General features: G+C 40.4%; 1 protein-coding gene across 2 annotated transcripts; it reads right to left on the bottom strand.

Annotated features, from left to right (window-relative positions):
- Positions 1 to 371: 371 nt before the first annotated feature.
- On the bottom strand, positions 372 to 27435 carry SMTNL2 (smoothelin like 2). Of its 2 annotated transcripts, none has more exons than XM_040532535.1 (9): positions 26501 to 27435; positions 14808 to 14895; positions 13868 to 14095; positions 13144 to 13197; positions 11540 to 11615; positions 9971 to 10141; positions 9283 to 9400; positions 7789 to 7940; positions 372 to 2000 (listed from the first exon to the last, which is right to left on the bottom strand). In XM_040532535.1, the coding sequence occupies exons 1-9, from the start codon at positions 26912 to 26914 to the stop codon at positions 1874 to 1876; spliced, it is 1428 nt and encodes a 475-aa protein (XP_040388469.1). In that variant the 5' UTR covers positions 26915 to 27435; the 3' UTR covers positions 372 to 1873. The 2 variants fall into 2 exon arrangements, with proteins under 2 accessions (XP_040388469.1, XP_040388470.1); XM_040532536.1 differs by lacking the exon at positions 372 to 2000 and adding an exon at positions 4873 to 6150.
- Positions 27436 to 27651: the final 216 nt, after the last annotated feature.

Below are 27651 nucleotides of genomic sequence, written 5' to 3' on the forward strand. Positions count from 1 at the left end.
GTAAACAAAAACACTGACTAAAAAGGACAAAATGTGCTTAAATCCTGAAAGCGTTTGGAGTTTGAAAGTTTTACCAGCTACATGGAAAAATAATTTTAAACAGCAGGTGATGGCTCTGCTATTATTTTAAAAATCCTGCATAGAACAAATTGGTCTAGCCTTTAAAATAGCATAAAGTTGCCAATAAACCACCTTGGATAGTACTGAATTTTTGATGCAGCACAGAACATGAAAAAAAATCTGTGTAAAATACAGTATGCTGACATTATCTTTTTTATCACTCATGCTAAGCACATAAACTGTCGTATACACACAGTCTTTTTTTAAACTAAAAATACTAAAAAAATTCAACAGGGGGCATACATTACATACTTTAATTTCAATTTAATTATACAATCCAATAGTCCAGGTTATACAATTTAGATCAGGCATTCTTTTAATGCACACAGACATACATTTTTCTAAAATTATATCATCATCTCTATCATCTCCTTACATGCAAACCATCAGCAGTTAAAAATCAGCCTACAGTCTTCCACTCCCCTGCAATCATTTTGCTGGCAAGTACCAGATAATCCTCACCATCACCTCTCTAAAGTGAGAGGAGATTTGGAAACTGCAAATGGCTTTTGTGTAGCTGTGAACAAGCTAAACTGTAGCAAGGATGTAAATTCCCCCTAGTGAACTGGCAGTACTTTTGCTGTCTAAAATTTCCTTTACGTAATTATTTCCTACTAGGCCTAAATTGGCCAAGCACTTACCTGTGTTGTTAAGACTCACATCACACAGGAAAATCATACATGACCTGGGACTGTGAACTAATTCAGTGTATAAAGCCAGTATTGCTCCTCATGTTGTAGCTGCACTTGAACTTGGCTCTGCTAGTCAATAGGAAGTATTCTGCTAATGAGAAGTATTCTGCTGTATGAATGGAACTATGCATTTCACATACCAACTGTAGACAGATTTCTCATTGTGCCTAATTTGATCGCTTCTGCAAAACACAAGTACAGTGTGTTCATCCTTATAGTGCATTTGTTGGAGTGTGCAACAGGTGCACACATTCCTCAGAACTATGGTCATTCTAAACAAAGTTAAGAACTGAAAACAATGGCAGACATTACAAATGTGTAACAGGCCTGCCTGACCCCTGCTCACTTGCATTAAAGCTATATTAGCAGTACCTGGGATCCTGCTATTTTAACTAAGTATCTTTCAGATATGTATTAAGATACGTATTTAAAACATGCTTTCAAAGTTGTTTCCACAGTGTCATAGGCTTGGCACACTTCAAACAGAACTTGGTGATCCAACTCTTCAGCAGTTAGTTTATACTTTACCTTTGCATGCCGCCCCCTCCCCCCCCCCCCCCCAACCAGCTAATAAAGTAGTTCATGGTAGAGAAGCTGTGGATGCCCCATCCCTGGAAGTATTCAGGGCCAGGTTGGATGGGGCTTTGGGCAACCTGGTCTAGTGAAAAGTGCCTCTGCCCATGGCAGGGGTTTGGAACCAGATGATCCTTTAAGGTCCCTTCCAACCCAAACCATTCCGTGAGTCTAACAGAGACAGGAGCAAAAATTTAGCTTCCCATAATTTTTACAAGAATATCACAAATCCAACCTACTACTAGCACCAAAATGACAGCATTTGTCTTTCCCTATGTTTTTGTGATTTTCAAACACGCTTCTTCTGTTATTGACTTGCTGATATGATCAACACTTTGAGGCGCTGCTCAGCAACACTTCGTTCAGCGACACGTGAATGCAAGCAGAGGGACAGTAAAAAGCAAGAAATAGTGTTCTATTTGCAAAATGTCAGTCCTTCCATTAGCATACTGTACTTGACCCTTCTGGCTGGAGAGGTGGTGATGGTTTTATTCAAAGCGTCGTAGATGATTGTATAGAGATTGGACATAGGTGAAGACACACATGGGATCTGGCTTGTGGCCCATCACCATCATGTCATCCACTTCTATCAGACGATCGCAGTGAGCCATTTTCCTGTAGTAATAATAAAACAGATCCAGCAAATCAAGAGTTAAAGCTAAAGCCTGTAGCTACTTCCAAGATTCCTTTGCTGCTCTGATTTGAGCATCAATGAGGTATATAAGAAATCCTGAGATTTATCAGCAACAGTGAAATGGTCAGGCTCAGGTACTGTTGACAACTGTTATTTTTGTTAACACAGAACATACTTACTCTTTCCCTCTTTTCCCCTATACTGGAATCTGATCCCATCTCTGTGGCATGTAGTGCAATCTCTCATTCCTCTGCTCGAGTCTCAGTAAATAGGGTGATATGAGCTTGTAAGTCATGGGTTTTTCTGCTTATTATACTGGAAACTCCAAAAGAATGGGAAAACACGAGAAGAGATGAAATCTACTAATTAAAGGCCAAAGTGGCTGTGGGTTCTTTTTGTTTGCTTTCTCCCACCTCCACTTTCCTTAAGGTGTGAATGACTTGGACAACAATCTTAAATGATCATCATGTTGGAGAGCAGAAGCCTAACCAAGACTGGAACAATGGAAACGAAAAGATCTGCTGAGGTCTACGATGAAAAAAATCACAAAAGCAGTAAATATTTGATCTGCCAAGCTCATAAAGGTTAACAGCAATAAGTGTGAGAGGAACCCTTCTGGCAATAGGAGAAAACAGTTCAAAGGCCATCACAGCTACGGAGAAGTAAGTAATTTCTTAACCAATGTTTCTTATTGTGTGTAAGCTTGAGTTCTTCCATATACTTACTGTTACACAGAAACTGAGATAGAAAAACACACCAACTTTCCTTTGAGAGTTGTAGATAGTTCTACTGTAGAGATCAACCGCCTGAAAGTGTTGTAGAATCGCTTTCAGTTCACTGACATTTAAGGAAATTTATGTGCGCATATAAACTGCAATTCTCAAATTGATTCATTTGCCAGGGGCTGGAATAGGGAAGGCCAACATTTTTTTCCTGTAATGGTAAATGGCAAATGCAGTTCTGTAAGTTTTTGCTTTAATAAATAAATAAATAAATCTCTGAAAGAAACCCACAGCTTCAGTGTGGTGGTACCAGCGTTTGAAGTTGTATCAGAAGTTGTAGGAAGCCACTGTATCCCCCCCATCCAATCAGTATTTGGCAATTTGAACCCAGCGGCACACCACATGAAATGTTCTCACTATTATACAAGTCAAACAAAACAGCAAATAAGAATCATGTTGATACTGGGTCAAAAAGCTAGTATTTCTTTTTACTATTAAACAAAATGATGGAATAGCTGAGAAGTTCCCACTCATGATGGCTAACAACCATCATCCTTGATTGTCTGGCACACTGCATCAAAAAGGACAGTGTGATGGAGAGTATTAGCTCTGTCATTTTACAAAAATGCATACAGATACAGGTGAACCAAGATGAACAGCCTCACCAAGGGCAAATCATGCCTCACCAAACTGGTGGTCTTCTATGATGGAGTGGCTACATCAGTTGACAAGGGAAGACCAACCGATATTACATACCTGGACTTCTGTGAGGCCTTTGACAGCCCCACAAGACTAAATTAGCTAAATTGGAGAGATACTTATTTGAAGGGTGAACTACTTAGTAGATTGGGAATTGGCTGGATGGCCACAGCCAGAGTTGTGGTTAACTGCTCTATGTCCAGGTTGAGGCTGGTGATAAGTGTGTCCCTCAGAGGTCTATCTTGGGATCAGTGATGTTTAGTGTCTTTATCAATGACAGACAGCGGGATTGAGAGCACCCTCAGCACCCACGTGCACCTAAGGAGTGCCATGAAGATGATCAAAGGGTTAGAGCACCTCTCCTGTGAAGACTGAGAGACCCGGGGTTGTTCAGCCTAAAGAAGAGAAGGCTCTGGGGTGACCTTATTGTGGCTTTTCAGTATTTAAAGGAGATTTATAAAAAAGACAGAGCAACTTTTTACATGGGCAGATAACAATAGAACAAGGGAAATAGTTTTATACTAAAAGAGGGGAGACTTAGATTAGGTATTAGGAAGAAATTCTTTACTATGAGGGTGGTAAGACACTGGAACAGATTGCCCAGAGAAGTTGTGGATGTCCCATCCCTGGAAGTGCTGAAGACCAGATTGGATGGAGCTGTGGGCAACCTGATTTAGCAGGTGGCATCCCTGCCCATGGCAGGGGGGTTGGAACCAGATGATCTTTAAGGTCCCTTCCAACCCAAGCCATTCTATGATTCTCTGAATCCTCCCACAAAATTAAATTCCAGAAGTTAATCTACTTGCTCGCCCCTCCTTCAAGGGTCACAGTTTTGTCTAGAGAGGTTGGATATATTAACATGTCTCAAATTCAAATCAGGTATCAGGCACGTGGGATTGGCCAAGCAGCTACAAGTTCAGCGTCCAGTTCCTACAGACTGTTAGTAGAAGTTGGATTCCTTGTGCCCTATGAACTAACATTTCTTTTTTTTTCTGATTGATAAAGACAAATCTATTAAGATTCCTTCATTACTTGAAGAAAAAAATGATTAAAAACGAAAAACAATAACCACCAAACACTGAGAGTAATAGTAGTAGAGTAGTAGGTTTTTTTTCCTCTTCTGTCCAAGCATAAATTATGAGACTGATTTCTCAAGCTTAGTATGTCAATGCTAAGGCTGGTTTAGAGTAGCTGCTACTAAACTCTTCCAATTTAAACACCGTATTTATGCTGCTGCTATTAGAGCATTAAACTGCATAATTACACTGAAATGCTTAAGATCTCCAAACATTTGTCTTCACACAATAAAATGTGAAGTTTAAATTTAAACTTTAAAAAAAATTAAAGTGATGTTTAAAATTAAAAATGTGAAGCTTACACTTCTAGAATGATAAGCTTTATAAAGCTTAAGTTCAAGCTTTTTTTTTTTTTTAAAGATAGAGTATAGCACTTGGCTGCCTCTCCCTGATTCTTTATAAATTGGCCTCTCATACTTGCAAGTAATCTTTTATAAACACTGGAAAGGAGACACTTTATAATTTGTCTCAGACCTTTTGACATTGAATATATTATGGAACAATAAAGAGACAGGGCATAGGGATTTCACTAGTACTGCAGTCCCTGTTTTTCTCCATTAAAACATCTACTTTTTCTTGTTACTTTAAGGCAGGGGGAGAGGAAATACCATCTTAATTTCACATCGGTCTGCAGCAGAAGAAACATCTGTGGGAAGCTGAGTGACTAATCTACCCATCTTTGCAGCTATGGAACACAGTCAAATCAATGCTGCCTTTAACAGAAAGTGTCCATTTCATGTGGCCAGGAGAGGGTTCCTTAGTGTCCAATCAATAGTCCATCAAATACCATTTTGATACTACTTATGAAAAGTAATATCAAAATAATTCACCAAGTGCTATATAAAAGAGATGCATAATAAACCTCTATTGCAGGCTGAGGAGTAATTTGCATGAGTTTGTACTATAAGTATACACTATTCAAATACATTAACTGAGCTGAACTGAGTCTGAGCACCACCTACCACAGATGCAAACCCCTAGCTCTACAGCAGTAGAATTTATTAATGCCAGTCTGTGCATAAGTTTAGCTGTCGTGATATTAAAACCCTCAACACAGACAATAATAAGCATATATGGTAACTGCAGTCAAAGGTTGATATTTGAACACATCTCCTCCCTGTTAATAACATTTTGCAGACCTAAACAAACATCACTGTAAAATAAATCCAAGCACAGCTGCTGCTCAGCATCTCATTATGTATTTCTTGGCCACAGAAAAGCTAATAGAAAAATCAGTTTGAGAAAACTGCTCAATTAAATGCAAGGACACAGAAGTTACACCAAGTACTCACTGGCAACATAAATCACAGAATCAATCATAGAATGGCCTGGGTTGAAAAGGACTTTAAAGATCATCTAGTTTCAACCCCCTTGCTCTGAGCAGGGTTGCCAACCACTAGAGCAGGCTGCCCGGAGCCATATCCAGCCTGTTATCCAACATAAAAACACTGTAGTGACAGTAAACATGGTTAGTGGACCCAGTAGAAAAGCTGCAATATTCAGTTCTGCTTTGCTTATTACCAAGTATATAAACATCGTAAGTAAGTATAAACTGAAAGGCTGTTCAAGTCCAGCCTCTTGACTGATGCTTCCTTCAGGTTTTTATTTCTTGATTTCATTCTATGTTTACCCTGCTGAAAAAAAAAAAGTCAATTTGCAAAAACGTTGGAGAATATGCCTGACACCTTGTTTGCTATAACAAAGATTCCCTGTGTGGTAATGGGATAAACGATATCATTGAACAAATCTTTGAAATACCAGCTGTTACTCTGAGAAATGCTGAACTCACTGAGATCTACTAAGGATCACAGAATTCAGGTTGCAAGGGAACTCAGGAGGTCATCTAGTCCAATTTCTGCTTAGTGCAGGGTCAGCTACAGGAACATGGACACACAAGTTATTTTTCATTGACTAGCAACCATGATATGGCTTGATGGCTATTTCAGTTCAACATCCTACACGTTGCAACCCAAGTATAAACATTCATTGGCTATCAAATATAAAGACATAAAGCAGATCTGAACTGTCAAATAGTATTTCAGCATAAATTCAATGGAATTAGTGAAATAGTGACAATCTAATGACAGAATTCATCCTAGTTTTGTTGGTTTTGTTTTTTAAACTACATACATTCCCAATATAAAACCAACAGGGTTCATCTAAATGCATTTTTGCCTACAGGTTGCAACTTCCTTTTTCTGGAAGCCATTCAGACACCTAAACATGGATTGTTCAAGGTAAAAGCATGCAAGTCCCGCTTGCCACCATGCCGTCACACAGTACATTGTTAACAATTACTTTTGTCATGTAATCTGTTCTGTTTATTTTGTTAGTATTTCTAATGGGTTTTGCTAAGTACACGCTGGGTTACGTTTTGCTTAAGTTCCAGAAAATACAAATTTGTAAGGCTTATGAACTTTCCAGATATTATTTCTCAGGTCATGTAAATGCCCAATCTGTCAGTAAAATTTAGTAACAACCTCTATAAAATATATTTGCCAAGGCTATTTTGCCTTAAAAGCAGCATCCTATTAGAATGTGGTTCTTACCTACGCACACTATCAAATGGAATCTTGGAAGGCAAGCATGTGCAGCAGGCAGTAAATGAGGAACCTTGAAGTGTGACAGGTGGAAGCTGTGAATTTCTACATCTACATCAAGCACAACTGAAATCTACTGACTGCACATACGCTCCCGTGACCTACTAAAAAAGCCAGTACTGTGTCCTGCTGATCTAAGGACAAAACTGCAGTACTGTCTTACAACATCAGGAAACAATGAAATGCAACAAAAATAAAAACTCCATAGATCATATAAATCTAATGGCTTTGTGGTGGATGTTCTCAAAGCACATTTGAAATTTTCCTGTAGCAGTCTTGTTAGCAATATCATCTAGTGTACACAGATGTGGTTCTGTGGTAAAATACCGTGGGTGAAACCTGCTGCTCACAGTGGCTGCTTCTAGCAGCAGTCTCATGTTCTAGCAGTTGCTCTCAGAGGTGAGAAAGCAGAATTCAAGTACTACCTGAAGACTGTGAAAGACCTGAATGTGAGACTCCAGTGAATTATTCTGTGCCTGGTAAAACCACATCCGATTTTAGACTGCTGAGTCTCCTGTTCTATGCATTCTCTGTGCAGAGATTTTTCATCTTTTTTGGCATGACACATGTAAGGTATACGATCTACAAGAAGAATGATGAAACTCTTCGCTGCTGCCTAATTGATAAGATTTGAACTGGAAGCACTTAACAGAGATCTAATATGATACTCACTCAGCCATGGTGAAAGCCAGCTCAAAGTTCTGCTTGCGATTAGCTGGGTCAAGCTTATTATAATCAAAAGCTTCAGGAAAGAAAGAATGCACAAGGGCACAGAATGCCATCCCATCATTCCAGCTTGAGGAGAAGTTCTGGAGATCAATATGCTGTCATGATGAAAAAACGCAAACGTTAATGCAGCACCAGGAAACTTGGAAGAACAGCTGCTTTTGCTCACTGCAGTTTTCTGTCCAGATCTCCCACTAACCAAAGCAACATAGCACAGGCGTTATGTTTTTTCTTCCCCCCTTTGTATATCCATAATATTATTTGTATTCTGAGAATAAATGGCATGCTCAGCAATAAAGCCTCTTGCCTGAAACGTCCAGATACAAAGCGAACACACTCTCTCGGTCCCCGATCCAAAGCCCACTGAAAATACTGTGAAGAATCTTATAAACCTCAGTGAGCTCTGGAGCAGGTCTAATGTACCACATCACTATCTGTGGAAACTGAGGACACTGCTCATTTCTATGAGGAATTTATAACTGCAGAATGGTTCATTTTGTGGCTGTGAGCAATACTGGATAAAGACTTGCTTGCTTTGCTACTCAACAAGGCCTAATGCAATGCTTATTACACAGATGAGTAGAAATACAGGAAGAATTAGGCCTACTGCAAAACCTGATTCTTAGAACTAATGCTTATTGTCACTTTCAACTGCCAGAGTGAAGTGAAACATACTGGTATCTTGCCTTATGCTGTTTTCACCTCATATAAAATTCAAGCCCCACCTTTTCTGTTAAGCAACTAACAGTCATGTTTAATAGCTCTGCTTAAGTGTACTGTGATGAAGAGTTCAGCAATAATAATGTACATTTTACAAAACAGATGAAAAACATATATTATAAACAAACAAAATACAACCCAGAACACTAGAAAATTTTCTCCTTGAAATTACTTGGGAATTGTGGCTTAAGGCCAGGTAAAAATTACTAAAATATCAACAAATTAATTCTCTTAACTACACTGATGTTACCTCACAGAAATTAGCTCACTCACACTCTGTGATTCAACCTCAACTATTTAATACAAATGTGTTTCTCTAAAACTAGGAAAGAATATTTTGGTCTTCTGTGTAGAAAAAGGGAGATGGTCTCCACGTACTGGTAAAAGGCTATTCAGAACTTACTCTGTGTAATGAGAATGCAGAAATCAAAGTCTGCTACTATGAAAATAAAATGTGTTGAGTGTACACTGAAGTCCATATCTATAAGCACAAAAATGTAGGCTTTCAGACAAACACTAATGTATTGCTTTGATAGACATACAGAACCTCATTCATGCGATAGGTTTCCTGCAGCTTTGCCCATGCAACATGTCACCCATACAGAACATCATGACCTTGGACAAAGTTAACTCGTTTAGCATGTTTTACATTTACTTTTTGAGTACTTTTTTGGCAAGTTCTCCTGAAGAAGAGAGCAGGAAGTGCTAACATGTCTTCACCTTGTATCCTATGGTTTTTGAGCGACACCAGTCTAACAAAATTTGTTTAATGCTGCTAGCGCTGGCAACCCCAAAACTCTGCGATCTCTTCAGTTTAGCTCTGGATTCTCCTTTTCCTCTGGAAAATTAACAGAAACCAGATTAAATTACATTCTAGAAAAACTTAAACCTACTTGTCAGCAACATCTATGCAACCTTGCCCACGTCAGTCCCTGTCCAGGTGATATTTGAGAAATACGTGGCTGAAACTTCAACTTGCTGGTCCTGCAAGAAAAACTCATTTTCATTTCACTAAAGCCAGGATTCCATGCCCTCTTCTATTTAAATCATGACCTCACCATGATGCATAAAGAACAGTCCATGTTTTTGGTCCTTAATGAATGACAACAGAAAGTCACTATATTCCCAGTCTCTTATAATAATGGAGGAGACAGCTTTCACAACACTCTCTCCTGATAAAAGGCATCTGCTACTTCAGCTGAACAACTCCAAAGCCAGAGGAATCTATAGCTGTGAATTTCCATGGCTCAGTCTGTGATGGCAGCAAATCTATACATGACCTTACAGTCCTCGAGCTCAAAAATCTTACACTGAGAGTTCTCCCACCCAGCTGTCCATTGCTGGCAGTAATTAACAAATTAGTTTCCCATACACAAACCCATTCTGGTGACACAAGGGGGTGACATACTTTGCACTGTCTTGTTCAAATTTCTCAAAAAGCGCTTTCCGGGACTGTGTTCCCATAGTCCGTGGGAGCGTTTGAGATCGCACCAGTTCTCGCCTCCTTTCAACTTGGTGATGTATAGTAGAAGGAGAGGAGTTAGGCTTGGGTGTCACATCACAGTAACTGTCAGCTGCCCTGCAGAAAAATTACATGAAAAGTATGTGGTTAAAGAAAAAAAGTGTATCTCTGCAGTGCCAGGAGTCAGCATAGAGGCCCAGCTTTTGCCTACTCTAAACCTCCCTAAACAGGACATGAATGAGTCAAAAAACAATGTAAGTAAAGGTTAAAGCTTTATTGATTGACAAGAGCACTTGAGAACAGAAGTTTCTAAGGAAACATTTATGAGACACAGCTGGCCAAGTCACAAAGGCTTTATAGCACTAAATAGAACAACAATTAAACACTTTTAAGGAAACCACCTAGGAGCGCTAAATCCCTTTAACTTTCAGCTCCTGGGTTCCTGCAGGATTCAAGTCATGTTTCAAAACTAGAACTTGAATAGTAATTCAGGAAGTACTTTTGAAATTTTTAATTATAGTACACAAAATCCTTAGCTCATGTCACTGTTGCTTTACTGATTGCAAGCTGCTAATTTGATCAAGACACAGGATTATATTCTAATTCGTCTTTGAGCTGTAAATCATTTCATCAACATTAAGGAAGTAAACCACACATGGCATTTGAAAGTGTTTCCCTCTACAAAGATGGAACAATTGAGGTAAAGAGCAATAAAATCAGTGTCACACGTTAATCTCTGGTACAGCTGGAGGTCAGATCTCCTGACAGCAAGTTCTGCAGGTTGCTCAGTATATCACAACTCAAATATCGAAGTGATAACATTGGAACCAACTCAGAAAAAATATAATGCCAAATTTGGGATGATTTTCAAGGCAGTTGCAAGCCCGACTTAGGAGACTTAAATTGGCAGCCCTCCCACTTTTCTTGAATGGATATTTTGCATGCTGAGGATGCCTGGATATGCCAGTACCAAGTGTGATACCATGTAATACTACACTAAGCAACTGTGACTCTGACTTAATCAAAAATGTGTAGTAGCCAGTTTTTTGAAGGACAAATGAAAGTCTTCAGTACCCTGCAAGGCATTTATCTACAAACCAAACTCTAGCCTAGACAAACTATGGATGTATGATGGCACTCACATGTTGGTTTTCAAAAATAAGCCCAAGGCAGAAATTCCTGATAATTTTTAGAAGTGTTTCCAAAAGGCCTGACAACTTGCTCCCCATAACAAAAATCCACCACTGGCACTAAGAGTTTCACTAACAGCATAAAAATGTAAAATCCACAATTAAGTCTGCTTTAAACTCCTCTAGCTCTAGAAAGCTTTTTTTTTTTTTTTTACCCCTTCCCATCTGTGCTCCATGTAGCCCCTCAGGAACGCTCACAACCTTTAACAGGTTGAGATTACAGCACCTGGGACTCACCTGTTCTCTAAATCAGCAGAATACCTACCTGTTATTTGAGATTATACTGAACATAATGGCCTAACAAAATATCAAGAAGAATGCCTGCCTTTCACCAGTTTTGGTTCCACTGCTCATCCCACAGCTTGCAGTTGAGACAGGCTTAGCGACAGATGTGGTATTCTCTGTGTAAAAATACGAAAAAAAAGATGCAACAGGGTTGAAACTCTTCTCTCCTTTCCTCATACGTTTTCAAACCTTATCCTGATGGACAGCCAAGTACTACTGATTTTCAGTTTCTCAGCACAGTAAGAAGCTGCAGGCCTCTGCCTAGATTCCAGTTTAAGCTAGCAAGCTAGGAAAGGATTTTCCCCAGGGATTCAGACCCTCTGCAAAACTGTTGCACTGCAGCAGGGATTGTATAAACAGGTTGGAAAAGGCTGTGAGAAAATGCCTTCAAAAAAAACTCTGTTGGGAAGGCTGGATTCTTCCAGTCCCTTGCGCAGACCTCTGAGGACACACTGCCAGTGATATTTCACTGAAAGGAGGAAAGGGTGCTACAGCTCAGCTTGCAACAGTCATTCTGGCATATGTAAGGAGTTCCAAGAAGTTTACCATGCACAGAGCACAATTTAAATGACCTAATTTCCACCAGAAATTGTTTTAATTTGTAAAGTAGAATAGACTCCAAAGATTGCAAAGGTGGCTTAAAGCTAAGCTTGCATCCTCCTCCTCTCACCCTTGGTGTTGCTTCTTTTGTGCTTTCCACCCTAGATCCCAGTACTATATTCTGGCTAGGCTCTGTAACTGTGAAATAATGGAGTGATTTGTCCAGTTTCAACACACTAAAGCCAAAACTTGTTGCACAAGGCAGGAACTCATTTGTGGAAGGCTCCTTCTATAGACAAAGAACTGGCATCTTAGAAGCAATCCAACCTAAACACTGTCCAAATCACCCTCTTCAGAGTGCTGAACTCTCCCCACTGCCTATAGAAGGGACCCAGACCAACTAGATTTTTCATTTAAAACATGCCCTGGTAAATGCCAACATACAGATGTGAATCTGGAGCTACAAAAATCTGCTAGATATCTGTACAAATCCCACAGATGTTAAGCTAAGGAGGAATATCATCCCTATTCTGGACAAGCTACATCTCTGCTCAGCTGATACTTGAGATAACTGAAATGCCAGTACATTGTATAGACAGTAACAGCTTGGCATTATTGTCAGAAGTAATTTTGTAGAGAGCTCAACTCTTCTATTGCCACTGGAATCAAAAACCCTTAAGGCATGTGTCTCCTCTGAGACATTTATATGTGAAAGTGACTACTTACTGTTCCGCTCAGATTAATTTGCTTCGACACCTGTAAGGTGGGCCCACCACTTTCCGGCTGCCATTAAGCTTGCATTCAGTCACAGCTTTCACTCGGTCAGCTGAAACGTTCACCACTCAAACTATCTGTTCGACTCACTGTTTTTGGCACCAACTGTTTCCACTACAGAGATTGCCTAACAGCACACATGCACACCGCTGTGCAAATATGGATATGTACCCCTTGCTTTGAACCTGGGAAATTAAATCTGCATGGAGTTTTGTTAGCAACTTTTAACATTACTATGTACCTACTAAATGGAACTAGACACTTAGATCTGAATTCCCCATGGAATCTCTCTCAGTATGCATTGCATGACACACGGATAGGAATGCTCACCTCCAGTGGCAGATGAAGCCAATGTTCTCAATGTACTTGAATTCCAGGCCTTCACTGAAACAGGAAAAAAAAAATACAAAGGAAGGCTATGTTACATTCTTAGCTTGAATAAGACAAAATTTGAAAGAAGAACCTGCAAATAATCCCTATCTCTTACTGGCAATTCCATCTGATCTCTCTCTGATCTGTCTCTGTAATTTTTGACCCATATAAATAGTCTGATCAATAAGCATCACCATGACTAAACACACCTGAAATACAGCTCAAAGACAAATAACTTGAATATGAATCAAATGATACAAGATTCCATTTTGTTTTAATTAATTTAGATATAAAAATAAGATTCTGCAATTTCTCTGACTTTCTTATGTGTTTCAGTTTGCTGTTGGTCATTCCTCCCTCTACATGACTTTTGAGCCTGTTAGCTAGTATCTGCCTAACTTCTCAAGATACTTCTTCAGTAACTGTGCTAGAATATAGGCTGCATTGTGAAATCAATTATATTAGGCTGCAAAAATTCTCTGAAGATGTGACGTTATAACCTAAACCTCCAACTAGGACCCACAGTATTTCAAATCGGAGTGTCTCACCATGGAACAAGAAGCCATAGAAGCGAGGTTTGATAACTAGCTCTAGGTCACAAGACAACCACTGTGTTCCCAGTTCCCTGAAGTAACAAAATGAGTCACATCTTCAGAAAACAAACCTTTTTTTCCTCTCTTATCTGACTGGTTGGAAGTTTTCAATACCATCTCATTTTTGCTCTTGCTCTGTCCAAGAATGCCAGTGGATGCATTACCTGCTCCTGTTGAACAGATGGTTTCTCCTGATATTCTGGTTACCGCAGTAACAGGAAGGTGAGGCATCTGTAATGTGATTGCAGGGGCATGGGCCTCAGGGGAAGAATCTGACATGCGAAAAGAGGTCAGTTCACGGGAGACTTTTGCCTGACCTGGTGAATAAAAGAAAAGCAGAGAGGAATTAAATTTATTTACAGATTTGTAACAAAGTTACAAACCCATTTTCATGCAACAACTTAATTTTACAAGGCATTGGTATTATTCTACCCCGTTCTCCCTCTGAGACATTATACCATTTACAGCACTACATGACACTCAGCAAGAACAGCTTCTTCAAATCATTAATTCACTAGCACCTACATTTAGTTACCTCCTCTTCCTCTGTGCAACTCCTGCACCCAGTCTTCTGCTGTGGATTAGGAGTCAGCATTCTTGTTCCTTTCTTGGTTTTATCAAGTGCTGGTTGCCTCAGTTTTCTCTAAAATTGAGATAAGAAGTCCTTCCCCCACTGAAGGATGATGGATTGGTAATTTGCAAAATGTTTTGAGATGTAAGGCTAAAATGGAACCCAGAATAGCAGGCCTTATTATCACTAGTGCCCTGAGATAACCTAACAATAATAGGCTCTAATTTATAAAACACTATAGTGCATGCTCAACTGTAAAGTTAATTATTTCCTAATATTTTATTCCTAATAATTATTTCCTAATTTTTCCTAAGTAGGAAATAAACAGTGCCACAGGACAAAATCCATGCTGAATCCATAACAGATTCTAATGGTTCCAACAACCAAAAGCTGCTCCATGACTGCCATGATCAGGTATTTTACAAGTAGTGCTATTTATTTTCTTGCTCTTTTCCTACCTGATGAAGACTGGTGTCCATTTTCAATGATGGAAGAACTAAAAACTCTTCTAAACTCAGGTTTGTGGTGGTCATCCAGGTCTACACTCTGTCAGAGCAGAAAACAGACAACTAAATTCCAAACAATATCAAAAGTCAGAGGAAAACCCAGAAACCCCAGCCAGAAACAGGCCTTCCCCGTACTACTGACCACAATACAGGATGGGAGCAATTCCTTAACTCTGAAGGCCAAAAGTTGAAAACTGACCACTGGCAACGCAGGTCATGCATCAGTTCTCACATACTTGTTCCATGCACCTAGGAGGGCACTTTATCCACTTTTCTTAAATAAAGCTATGTAAACTATTCATCTGCCGTCACTGTGATGGTGATAAACAGAAGACCCTGTCCAACTATGGAGGAACAAGGGGAATGCAGAATTTGTAAGTCCAGGTCAAACCTTCCTGTTCTCTCCCTTTCATTATATCAGAAAGTCTGAGATGCTGATGTTAAAACAAGGCCATCCACCCTATTAAGAGTGCATGGAAATAATGCTTTAGTGCACAAAAATTTCCATCTATGTGTGATAAAAGACAGGTAGATGTAGCTGATATTCATTTAATCATATAATCAGAAACAAAGCCTTGATTGCATTTAGCAGGACTTCCACTGAATTCACAAGGACATGCATTAAGTCCAAAATAATCATAAATTACATTTGTCTAGGACTAACAATCTCAATTTCATTGAATGGCGAAAGACTTCAAAAAGACGGGGATTTTGCAGGATGACAAGAGGACATATAAAAGACTTACTGGGTAATTCCTTCTGAATTGATTGCAGTCTTTTTAACAGCAAAACCAGCTCTTCCTACATGGCAGCTAAAGCATTTTTTTATACTGCCAATACCACTGCTTGTGCTGAGATATTTCTATCGTATTTTTCACAGAACTACCCTACATCATGCATTACCTTAACTGCATGAATATGCAGATTCAGCTAATAGAACTACCTACACGTGTGAAGTAATACGTGTTTAAGCTGTATACGTACATACATATACGTAAGCTTAGCCTGGTTGTATTGGAGGTACCAATTACTGAGGGTGTTCAGGATATCTGTAAGAAAGGCTCAGGGTATGCATGGGTGTGTGAAAATAGATGCAAGAATAGTGTACACCTAGTCCTGGAAAGACAGGTAAACCTTGCACAACTTTACCAGATGAAAAGTCCATTTCTCTCTAATTGGACTATTCATTGAGAAGCTACTTAGCTATAGAGCTTACATTGTTTCAGACTACTAAAGAAAATAAGAGTAGTCATCCTTCTGTACAACTCATATTACAAGGTTAGGCTTCTTCCATACAAAAAGTATCATGTTTCTAACTTTATTTTACTCTCCTCAATCCTACTATGCCCAGTTCTAGTATTTTTACCTGTGTAATTTTTTATGCCCTTTTAAGTAAGTTATTGAGATAATTCATGAGATAATCAGTGTTTCACCACTGAAATACACTGTGGATTCAAGTTTGTAACTTCTCTCAATGTCAGGTTAAAAAGACCTTTACGTATTTCAGACTGCATCAAATGTTTTAACATTTAATGCTCTGTTTCCTGCAATAAAATAGACAGTTGACATATTCTGAGAACATACGTGAAAAGCATTACAGAAAGTATCATCCCAGACATTTATATCTGACTTTTAATTTGCAACTTCTGTTAATGTTACTTTCTTCAGGAAAAAACAAGACTTTTTCCACCTAATGTCCAGGGAAATCAGCCAAGTTTTTTGTGGTTTAGTGCGTCCGTGTTGTTGTTGTTGTGTTTGTTTTAAAATAACCAATAAGTTATATGATTTGGGGGTTCAGGAACTAAATAAAGAAGAAATCACCTTGCAGACACCTAATAACTTCAACTAAAAAAACGTAGCCGCCCAGAATCAGTGTATACATGCAGCAGAGTCAAATTCCCTCCCCCCCCCAATTTTTTTCTCACAAAATTGGTGAAAAAGTTAGAACTGACTCTGGACTATGCGTCTAGACTTGGTGTCTATCAGACAGGCCAAGAAAATACCAAATACCTAAATAAATCCTGTAAAACGTCTTTATAAATACAATCCCTTACAACTTCAATTCAAACAAGTTTTCTTGTTGTTGTTTTTTTTGCTTTTTAAAGACAGATTGAAGATAAATATGAAGATTTTATGCTGCAGATGAGTATAAAAACAAATAAAAAAGGAAAAGAGGCAGGGTACAGACATAAAATAATTTGTTTGCTTTCTGTACAATGGAAATACGGAGCAAACTGGTGATTTGACTTTACTTAATTTTTTTCCATAGCTTCATCAGAAATTGTTGGAGAAACTTGTTTCTAAGGGGAAAAATTATATCTCATGAAAATAGAGAAACCATATGACTCAAGGCAGCTCAACAAAAAGTAATTTCTTGGCACTTGTCTGCTGTTTACACTCATCCGAACTTCAATAAGAACACCGGACAAAAACTTTCAGACATCTTGGAGATATTTTAAAAGCATTCAGTCTTGTTAGATGCTGCAGAATGCACAAACTGCTTCAATATACATTACTTGAGACACAAGAACTCTTTCTCTCAAGTATAAACCTAATTCAGCCCCTGGTAACTTCGGTCTGAAGCCTCACTAAAAATTTGTTGACTCAGATTACAGTAAGGCAGCCTAAGCACAATTTTCTCACAGAGCATACAGTGTTGGGCTTAGATTCTGACCTTCCTAATATTCAAGTGTCAAACTCCAACTGATTTCAATGGAACACAAGTATATATTGTAGAATTTGAGCTATGCTCCTGTACTAGCAAAGTCAAGGAAAATCCTTCCCTTAAAGTCAAGTTTGGGCCCTGTATTTTCAGATCACAGTTGGTACGCAGGCTTTTCAAGACTAGCACAGTTTGGAGAAACCTCTGAAGTGTAGTAAAGGCCCATTAACCTGACTTCAAGATAAAGACCTACTGCAATGCAAGCAAGTCTCTTACAATGATATATTTCAATAAAACACTGAAAGAAATGGCTACAGGTCATTCAGATACCGTGAAATGTATTTCAGGCTCAGCTTGAATGGTGTTATTTTACTATATTGGGTCATATACTACTTTTTAACCTGAGTTCAGATTTTCGTGTCAGTTTTTGTTTGGTTTTGGTTGGCTTTTTGTTCTTACACTTGGTGAGAAAAAGAGTCTGGACGTGATATTCAAAACAAAACAATACTAAGTTCAGAAGAGGACCAGAGACTTCATAAAAATGTGGAAGATGCACTCTAAGAAAAGAGGACCCTTAAAGATTTCTCAGACAGGAGGTTTCACTGCTTCCTAGTTTCTATGTCTATTAACTTCCTCGAGTTACACGTGCACTTACATGCTCTGCTAGGTAAGGGTCTGGAGGTTACATGATGAGCCAAGCTTGGTCTGTTTACCATTAAAATGCGTAAGAGAGCTGCCTTCTAAAAACAAAACAAAACTACACAACATCAAGTTTTAGCACTATGTTCCTTAGAAGAAATAAAATCAGACTTATTTTGATACCCCCATTAAGGTTTTAGATGCACTTAAAATAGCTGTGGAATGTCCGTTCCTTAACTTGGTTAGCCCACCTTAAGATACACTGCACTGTGAGTTCTATAAACCAAATCCATAACCACATAGGGGTTCAGTATTTCAACTTGAACAAAGAGAATTTATTTTCTTTTAATTTTCCTTTATGTTTCTTATTCAATAGGAATGGAAAATAAATTAGCTTGGAAGTTGGAGCATTTACAATTCTCACTCTTTTATGACATCTAAAACTTTCTTACAAGCAAAAGCACTGTGAGCTTCGCTGATTTTTGTGGGATATCTTTCATTTAGAGGCTTCATTAATGACATTTTCAGAAAAGCATGCCTCTCAGTCATTGTGAAGATGACCAAATCAATTGAGAAAGGATGCATCATTACACTAAAATCAAAGACAGCAAGGAAGCAAAACAGTCAAATGAGGTAGTCATTGCAAAGATCATATATCATCCCCCTCACTGAATTTGCTTCCTAATGCAGTGACAGGTGCTGCATTAATTTATTTTATGCAAACCTGATTACTATGTTTTGGCTAACAGTGCTGTGGAAGAAACTGACACCAGTCTGGAGGTGATGAATACCAGTGTGCTAATAAAACACTGGGAGGATCTGTGGTCTGGTTCTACCATGCACTTTGTACAGTCAGACTAAAGTACTTTAAATTTCCCTTCGAAGATGCCAAGCTTCTGCCAAACCCATGTGTATAACAATACTTAATCTGTCAATGCTAGCTACATAGATTGTAAATAGCAGAGGTATAGGTACATACATCTGTGCCTAATAATATGAAGTACTCATTTGTACAACACAGGTAACAACAGGATGAGGTACTGGTTAAACTGAAAAAGAGAAAGTTAATGCTAATGAGTTACATGTCTTAGGCTTGCTCTTAGAACTAATCTCTCAGTAACTCAGTAGCCTCTGTATAATGTAGGGTGATAATACTTTCTCTAGTTTTAGGGCTGTGGGAATTCCTCCTTCACTGCAATGACGTTAAGACCTTGGAGATCCATAGCTGGAAGCCACTGTAAAATGGGAAAACACAGTAACCCGATACAGAACACCCTGCACATTCAGAAAAAGTAGACACCAGACCCTGAGATTAGAAAAATGTATATATATTATTTTTATTTCCTCTCTGAGCCACTGAGGTACACACCTGTTACATCTTCAAGCCTTTGCCTGAAACAAGGTCAAATCATAGAAGAATGACAGACAAATGAGATTCATCTCTCTCAAACAAGATTTCTCAGTCTTCCAGAATTTTTCATAAATGCACCAATTATCAAAAGAGTCATGATAAAAATCATCAGATCTAAAAGTGCTCTTTATCTGATTGTGTGAGAGTTACCTCCCTCTTGTTACACATCAATGTGAATTAAGATGGCTTCGTGGTATGTAATGTCAGGTGACTTCTGGACCACTTAATCTGCCTGTTTATATTCCCCGTGTCATTATGTCTCATGCAGTAACTCCTGGGCTGACTAACTGTTGAGTGCCATCAGGTCACCAGAGAGATATACCTATGGGTAATACTTGTTTAGATCTTCCCAGGTGTTCCTAACGCAGCTATGCATTTCTCTGTTGCTTTCTGCATAGCTGGGCAGTTCTCTACAGACGTCCTTCCAGCAGTCTATCAACACTGAATAGAAACTCTTCTACCAGTATCAAAACAGACCACCCTTGTAATATTTTTAGTCCTCCTTGTTCACAAAGGAAATCATGTTCAACCACAATCACCGTGGAAAGATCCTAAGTGATAATACTCCTGCCAGCACGTGAGATTCACTCAGCAAAAAAAATGTGAGAATTCTTCCTAACAATCACAGGCAGGTAGGGTAGGGTCCCTAGTGTTTTCAAGGGACAACAAACAGCAACAAATTCCTCAACAAGGGATAAATCCTCTGTAGTGAAGCTATGGCTCCAGGATCTCACTTTAAAATTCATTTTTCAAACATATTCTATTTGATACCTTTGCGAAAACAGCTATCAGAGTCTAGCCTGGTTAGAGAGCCAAATTAAAGTATAGCATCAAAATACCAGAAAGACTGACTGTGGTTAACCACAGTGGCTAACGGCTGACACACAAATGCACGCTTTTCTTTTCTGGTTTAACCTAACAGTGTTCTCCATCTGCTTACCCTTCATAATCTTATGTCATTTATAAGGATAGAAGTCTTATAAAACAGTGCTTTGCTAATTTATGTGGCTATCCTGTCATTCTCTTGTTGCAAATAAACGTTGCAGATAAACCTTCAGGCATTTCCTCATGATGTATGTGGAAGCTATATGTTAGATTTCTGTTTTCATTATATTTACATAAAAAAACACAGGGAAAAGCATTAATGCAGTTAGTGAAAAAGCCTAACAATATAGTTGCAAATGATTTATTTGGGCATGGGAATTTTCAAAAGCAGATCCTTCTGGAAAACAACCACTGTAGACAGATCTCAAGAAGCAGGACTTGGGAATCCACATCACAAGGAAGAAGGTCTACACTGTAGGCTAGCTATGGAAGCTGAGGGCACCTATGCACAAACTTGACCAGTTGCATGTTAGCTTCAGCACGGGTAAACTGTATAATCACACTCACGCATTGCCAAGCCTGTGTTTCGTTTCCTGAGCACTACTGCTAAAATGTGGAGACCTTTTCTTTCTCCCATTCCTTGCCTCCTTTTTCCATTACCTCCCTTGTATCAGATCTTATAAACCACAGAGCAAATCACGTCAGCTCAGGAATCACATGAAAAAATAACCCTCTTCATTATCAAAACCCACTCGTTGTCTATCAGATCCTGTTTCCACACAGTTATGTTATTAGATTGTGGTGGAAACAAGCAGTCATACGTAGGATGACGTAAATGTCCTGACATAGCAGCACACTGCAGTTAGACTGTATTAAACAAAACATAAAGGTGAATCCCAAGCCCTGATACCTGCCTCTCACTAAGGCGTATTATCACTACTAGCTCAGAGCCACACAAAGGCATCTACAAGGCTCCTGACAGACCTCAACTGTCTCCATCTGGAACAAAGCACAAGACATTTGACCCTGTAGACATATCAGAGAAGCTAGGTCCCTTACCCTGTGCTACCGCCTCCTCAGTTTTGTTCATTAATTCCTCTGGGGTTGATCTTATGTCAGTGGAAGAAGAATCTCCTTGTAGAAAATAACGTGCTTGTAACAATATAAAGCCAGTTTGCCTCAGTCTCAGATCTTCGACAGTCTGGGACACTTTCCTGCGTAACCCTTCTGCTGTATTACTAGCCTCAGGAGCAGCCATTTGAACAGCATCACCTAATAATGATTTTTTGAAAAGCATTTCATTGCAGCTCTGACTCAGCTTTGTTTATAGGTGAAATACAATCCAGGGGCACCTAGGTTACAGAGCACCTAGAAGCTCACCCCAATCAGTGTATCTCTGTATGAGACAATGCACATATTGACAGTAGGCAGACAGCGATGAGCTTCTGCCAAAGAGAGGCTGCAGCATGAAAAGAAAGGGGGACAGAGGAACAGGAAGGTATTGTGGTGTACCCTTATTATACAGAATACCACCAAAAGGTACTGTGATTGATCATAAAAACCACAAATCTTTACCACAGTGATGTGTTAATCTGCTTCCCACATTGAGAAAAGACGAAGGCAGACAACACCTAAGCTTATCTTTCTCCTTTCTGTAACTTTTAAAACTACCCCTACCTTTGGCATAACACAGAGCTGCATTTTTATTTTTAATTTCATTTATTTACTCTGCAGCTTATTCAGCATCTTGCATTCTGTGGAAGAAAAAGGAGAAGAAAAAAGGTGGCAAATTGAGTCAAGGACAATCTAGACACAATGTGTTTTTAAGGAGAAAACATACAGATTTCCTAGTTTCGACTCTCTCAACAACTTTTTGAATTAAATGATACCTTCCTCAGCTATGAGGAAAGTTGCCAAAAACATCTCCTGTCAGGCACTTGAATCCCTGACCCTCAGCAGAAGGAGCTGATCAAAACTGTTTATGTGACAGACACGATCATAATTAAAGGATGAGTCCAAGACACCTGCTTTAACCCAAACTTTCCCAGACTTTGGAGCTGACAAAAATGAACCCCATGCTGCCTGTTCATGGCTTCTTCAGAGGTCACACCAAGAAAAAAGACGTAAGGCTAGGGGAGCAGACTCTTGTGTCACAGATAACTGTGCAACTAGAACAGAGCTCATATATACTATGAGTATACATATATACTCATAATACTATGCTTACACAAATAATGGAAACTAAGACTTTGCAATCAAGGTTCCTTGAAGATGAAAAAAATGGATCAGAATAGTGTAGTTCAATTGGATGTGACCTACAAAGACCATTGAGTTCAAACACAGGTCTTGCATTGAATAGCTAAAATGCTATTCTCAAATCTTTCGCCAAAAGAAAACATAAACACAGAATTATATGATTTCTTGGGAAGAAGTGACCACAAATAGAAAAAAAGCAGGGCCCTCTCCCCCGCCCCCATCTTCTGCCTGGACAGCATCACTGGAACAAGTCGGTACTGCTTTCAAAGTAATGTTGCTTTTTTCCTCTCTCTTATACTGCAATTTGCTTGACGCCATCCAAACCATATTTACATATAGAACATAATAAAATGGGGTTCTGGTCTCATGCAAGATCACCTCTACTATGCAAGTATCATTTGTTACATAAAAATCTTTCTATTAAAAACATGACCATATTGTAACTAAAAAGCAAATCCAGTCTACGGAATGACTAACTCAAAATCTTGCTCAGGTTATCTAGTTCCAGATCCTGGACTTATGTTATCCATTAGTTTTAGACCACCTCCCCGCTCCAATGTTTAGAAACAAAATATCATGTGCCACAAATACTGCATAAATGCTTAAAGGAAAAGTTAGAAGACAAAAATTTTTTTTTTTTTTTTTTTTTACATATCATAATTTTAAACCAGTCCCAGGGGTTCTGGTATGTAAGTTTCATATACTGGCTGCTGTCAGTGCTGGATTTGGACATTCCCTTTCTGTTTGGCAGCCATAATCTAAAGATCTTGGAACATTCCACAGAGCTAATCTCCAAACAGACCCTGTTTTTTTTTTTTGTTTTACAGAGATAAAAGGTATCACCTTTATTCAGTTTATAAAATTCAGAGTTTTCAAAAAGATCTACCTAGTTGAAGGGTAAATCAAGAAATAATTAGACACTTCAGGATCCACCTGTAGCAACTAAACAAGCAGATTTACTACAGTCTTAAAAATTCAAAAAGTTATTCTTCTTTCATTATTAAAACTTCAAATTCACCACTATTCCAAGATAGAAAAAGAAAAGTGAGCAATTTTTCATGTGAAATCTTTTGAAAGAATGCAGCAAATAAGACTGCGAACGTGACAACCTTTGATCCAAATTACCACCTGATAACAAAACTATTGGATTCCAATTACTTTCAAAATTATCCTGCTCTGCAGAAGTCAGTGACACAGAAACTACCCCTGAGAGAAAAAACAGAAAGGAAAAAAAAGAAAAGAAAAAAAAGACAAGGAAAAAAGAAAAAAAAAGGAAAATCTCCAAAGCAGTCCTTTTTGCTGTTCATATCAAAAACAAACGTGCAAACAACGAAGAACAACCACCACCCCCCTCCCCAAAGCTGCCTTTCCCAATAGCTGGAGAGCCCTGTTCTGGGGTAAACAGACGACAAATCCTTTGCAACATTAACACCATTGTGTCTTATGCAGGAAATGGGGGCAAACAAAAAGTCATCCTGAAAGAACAGCTCACTTACTGTACTGAAATACTCTGAACCAAAGGCAGCTGGCTCCATCTAAGTGAGCACTTACACTGTTGTATACCAGATTTCAAGGACAGCATAGCCGAGGTGGCCCAAAAATTATACTTAAAAGGAGATTTGTGTCTTTACTTTTGTCTGAACTATGCTTGGAACTCCTTAGCCTCACTTTTTTTTTTTTCCTCAATGAAAGTACCTTGAAAAGTAATCTGGCAACATTAGAAAATAACAGTTCAGACACTAAAGATGCTCAGAACCTCCAGTATTCAATCTGCAATCTGAGAAAGAAACTCCTAATTCTTATCCTGAGTATTTTGCTAGAAACATTGAAGGAAACACAACCCAGCTCTTTATTGGGATAAACACTGCATCAACCACACAGTTATAAGAAACTTAACCAATAAATCTTTTCAGGAGCAAAAGAACACATTTATTTGCTATTATTTCCAGAACTGTATTATTTATTTCTCCTTGTAGAAGCATTTACTATGGCTAGAAGTCTTATTAATTTTTATCACAGCCACTCGTTTATCTGAAAACATACAGGGTCATGTATGGTACTCTGCTTCTAGTGCTTCGGTTGTATAAGCAGAAATTGCAAGCAACTGAGAGAACACCTTCTTCAAGACAAAAAACCTAGGTGACCTGCACAGTGACTAAGGCTTGTGCTTTAGCCATTTGAGCACAGCTACATCACGACCTTAACAACAAAAAATTTGTTTTCACTGCATACATTTGGTGTGTGTAGCTCCAGCTGCACCTCCCACGGTTCTCAGTCCTGAGATTTCTTCTCGATCAGTTGTGCTAACTCTGGAAGTTGTCCAGTGGGGAAAATTGCTGGGAAGATACTGGAGAACTACCAGTACTAAAGTGATCTTCCCCGAACCCTCAAAGCTAAGTGGGAAAAATTCAACCAGAACAAAAGTACATTCTGTGCTTTAATGCAGACACACCTAGAGCTGGATATTGCCATAACCTTGACACAAGGCTTACCACAGAGTGTGGAGTACACGCTACAAATAGACAGTGGTGATGAAGCAAGTGAGATGTGTGAGGGACCACATCTTCTTGTCCCTTCCCTGGTACTGAGCTTACTTCTGCTCTTTGCAATACAAATAAGTGTGGATGGCTCCATGGAGCAAAAAGGAATGGATCTGAAAGATGTGCACGCTGTTCATCTTTGTCATTTTCAGGAAAATGCAGCAACTGCCACAATGGCATTGGAACAGTGCATCACGCAGCAGCTTTGCCTTCTCATTTGGCCAGCTGTGGGAAGCCCTATGCCCTCACCCTTGAGTCAGTGAGGAGGAAAAGTTCTGGAATGTTATACAGAATCTTTGTCCAGTCCCACCAAATTAACTTTGAATGAATTTTATTTCCAAGCTTTTATTTTCCATCCCCAAAGCCTGGATAACCCATGTATCATCTTTTCATGCTACAAATCTCAAAGACCTCAGGCAAGACATGGCTTAATCAATATCATACGAAATAGGCTGTCAGCTCTAAAAGCCAACTCTCTAATACCACACAGTTTTATGTGACATTCACTATGTACTGTCTGGAGGTAACCTCCTGGTGTCCAGAATTGTACAGGAACTCTCACAGCTCCTTCCACAGAACCAGGCATATATGAAAAGTACTACAGAAAACTCAGTGTCAAATGAGCTTCCTACTAACCGGGGTGTCCATGCACCAAGTTATAACACTCCACCATGGCGCAGAAACAGTTTTACCAGTGGGGAGAATGTGACTGTTTGTGCTTGCTTAGGTCATGGATACCATGACAGCTTGCATGGGGTCTAGCTCTCTGGAATGAGCCAAAGCAATGCTCATTGCACTTGCACAGCAAAACTGCCACACTTCAGGATGTAAAGTCACTATCTTAGGGAAGCGTGTTACTGCCTGCTATAGGCTGCCGAGCTGTTCTCTTTTAAGTGCTTGCCAACTGGCAAACAGTATTGCTGGCACACAGATCCCCCTGAATCTACTCCAGAAAGCACACACAGATATTTCCATATATCTGTATATATTGATAGCTGAGACCGCCCCCAACTTTTCTTACTTCTAACTGTACTGAACCAAGAGGCTGCTGCCACCCTAACCAAGATCTCTGGACTTGAAGTGCCATAATCAGAAACATCTCCAATTGGTGTCACAGCCAAGGCCATTCCTCAGAGTACCTCCCAAAAACTCATCGAAGCTACACTGCACAAGAAGTGCCCCATGCCACTAAACACTCCCCCATGCCAGTGCAGAGCTTAATGACACCCACGAAGCATCCACTCGTACCCAAGTGCTCATGCACCCTCTGGGCCCTCCCTCCACTGCCTCCCCAGCCACGGTGAGCACTTACTTGGCTCCGGCCAGTCACCGCTAGCTTCGCATGGCTGGAGAACCTGCCACTGGCCAAAGGCGGCCCCGGAGAGCCAGGTCCCGCAGGCGGGGGGCTCTCCTCTGCCCCATCTGGCCAGTCCTGCAGCAGCCCCGCCGACTGGCCGAGGGCCTCCACCTGTCGAGCCAGGCGCTCTAGCTGCACCCGCAGGCGCCGGTTCTCCTGCTGCAACTCTGAGACTGTGTGTGCCAGGGGGCTAGCAAGGCGCAGCACCTCCTCCACCTGCCGTCCCACCCCTTGTTTGAACACCTGGATGTCCGCATGTATCTCCCGAACAGCGCTCCGCAGCGTGTCCTCGTAGCGCCCCAGGGCCTCAAACACTGTCTGCGCTTCGCGGCTGTTCGGATCCTCGGTCTCGCCCGGCATTGCGTCCATGGCCCGCAGGCTCCGTGGCGCGGCCAGAAAGGCCGGGTGGTGGTGGCTCGGGATCCGCTGGTCGCAGACACCCGGCCACCGCCTCTCCCACTGCGGCCCACTCCTCCCCTCGGAGAGCGCGCAGGAGCTTCCCGAGGCCTTAAGCCCGACCCCCGCGCCGGCCTGCCCCTGCGCCCATGGTGCGGAGGCAAAGCCGCACAGAGCTCGCGCCACGCCCGACGGGGGGCGCCTCGGCAGCGCCGCGCAGCAGCAGGGCACGGAGGCAGAGAGAGCGGGAGTGGAGACGCTGCCCGGGACCGCTCCGCTCCGCGTTTGCACCGTCGGAGGACGGCATGCAACTTCAGCAGGGAACAGCGAAACGGGGCGGGAGAACGGGCGGGGCAAGGGCGCGCTCGCAGCCGCCCACGGCCGAGAGCGGTGGGCTGCGGGGCCGGGCCTAGAGGAGGCGCGATATGGCAGCGCCGTTGCGGATAAGGGAGAGGGATGAGTGGCAGATGGGGGTCGGGGAGGAAGGCGGGGAGGGGAGGGGTGGGGTGGGGTGGGGTGGGGTGGGGAGGGGAGGGGAGGGGAGGGGAGGGGAGGGGAGGGGAGGGGAGGGGAGGGGAGGGGTGGGTTGGGTTTCATCTTTCCCGAGTTGCCTCGGTGATGATGCTGAAGTAAACAGACCTTATTGTTTCCTGCGGGAGCACGAAGACAAAGGCAGAGAATTGTCTCTAGAAGAATAAAGCAACGGTAGA

This window comes from Cygnus olor, chromosome 20 (assembly GCF_009769625.2).
Source record: "Cygnus olor isolate bCygOlo1 chromosome 20, bCygOlo1.pri.v2, whole genome shotgun sequence".
Classification (NCBI taxonomy): Eukaryota; Metazoa; Chordata; class Aves; order Anseriformes; family Anatidae; genus Cygnus; species Cygnus olor.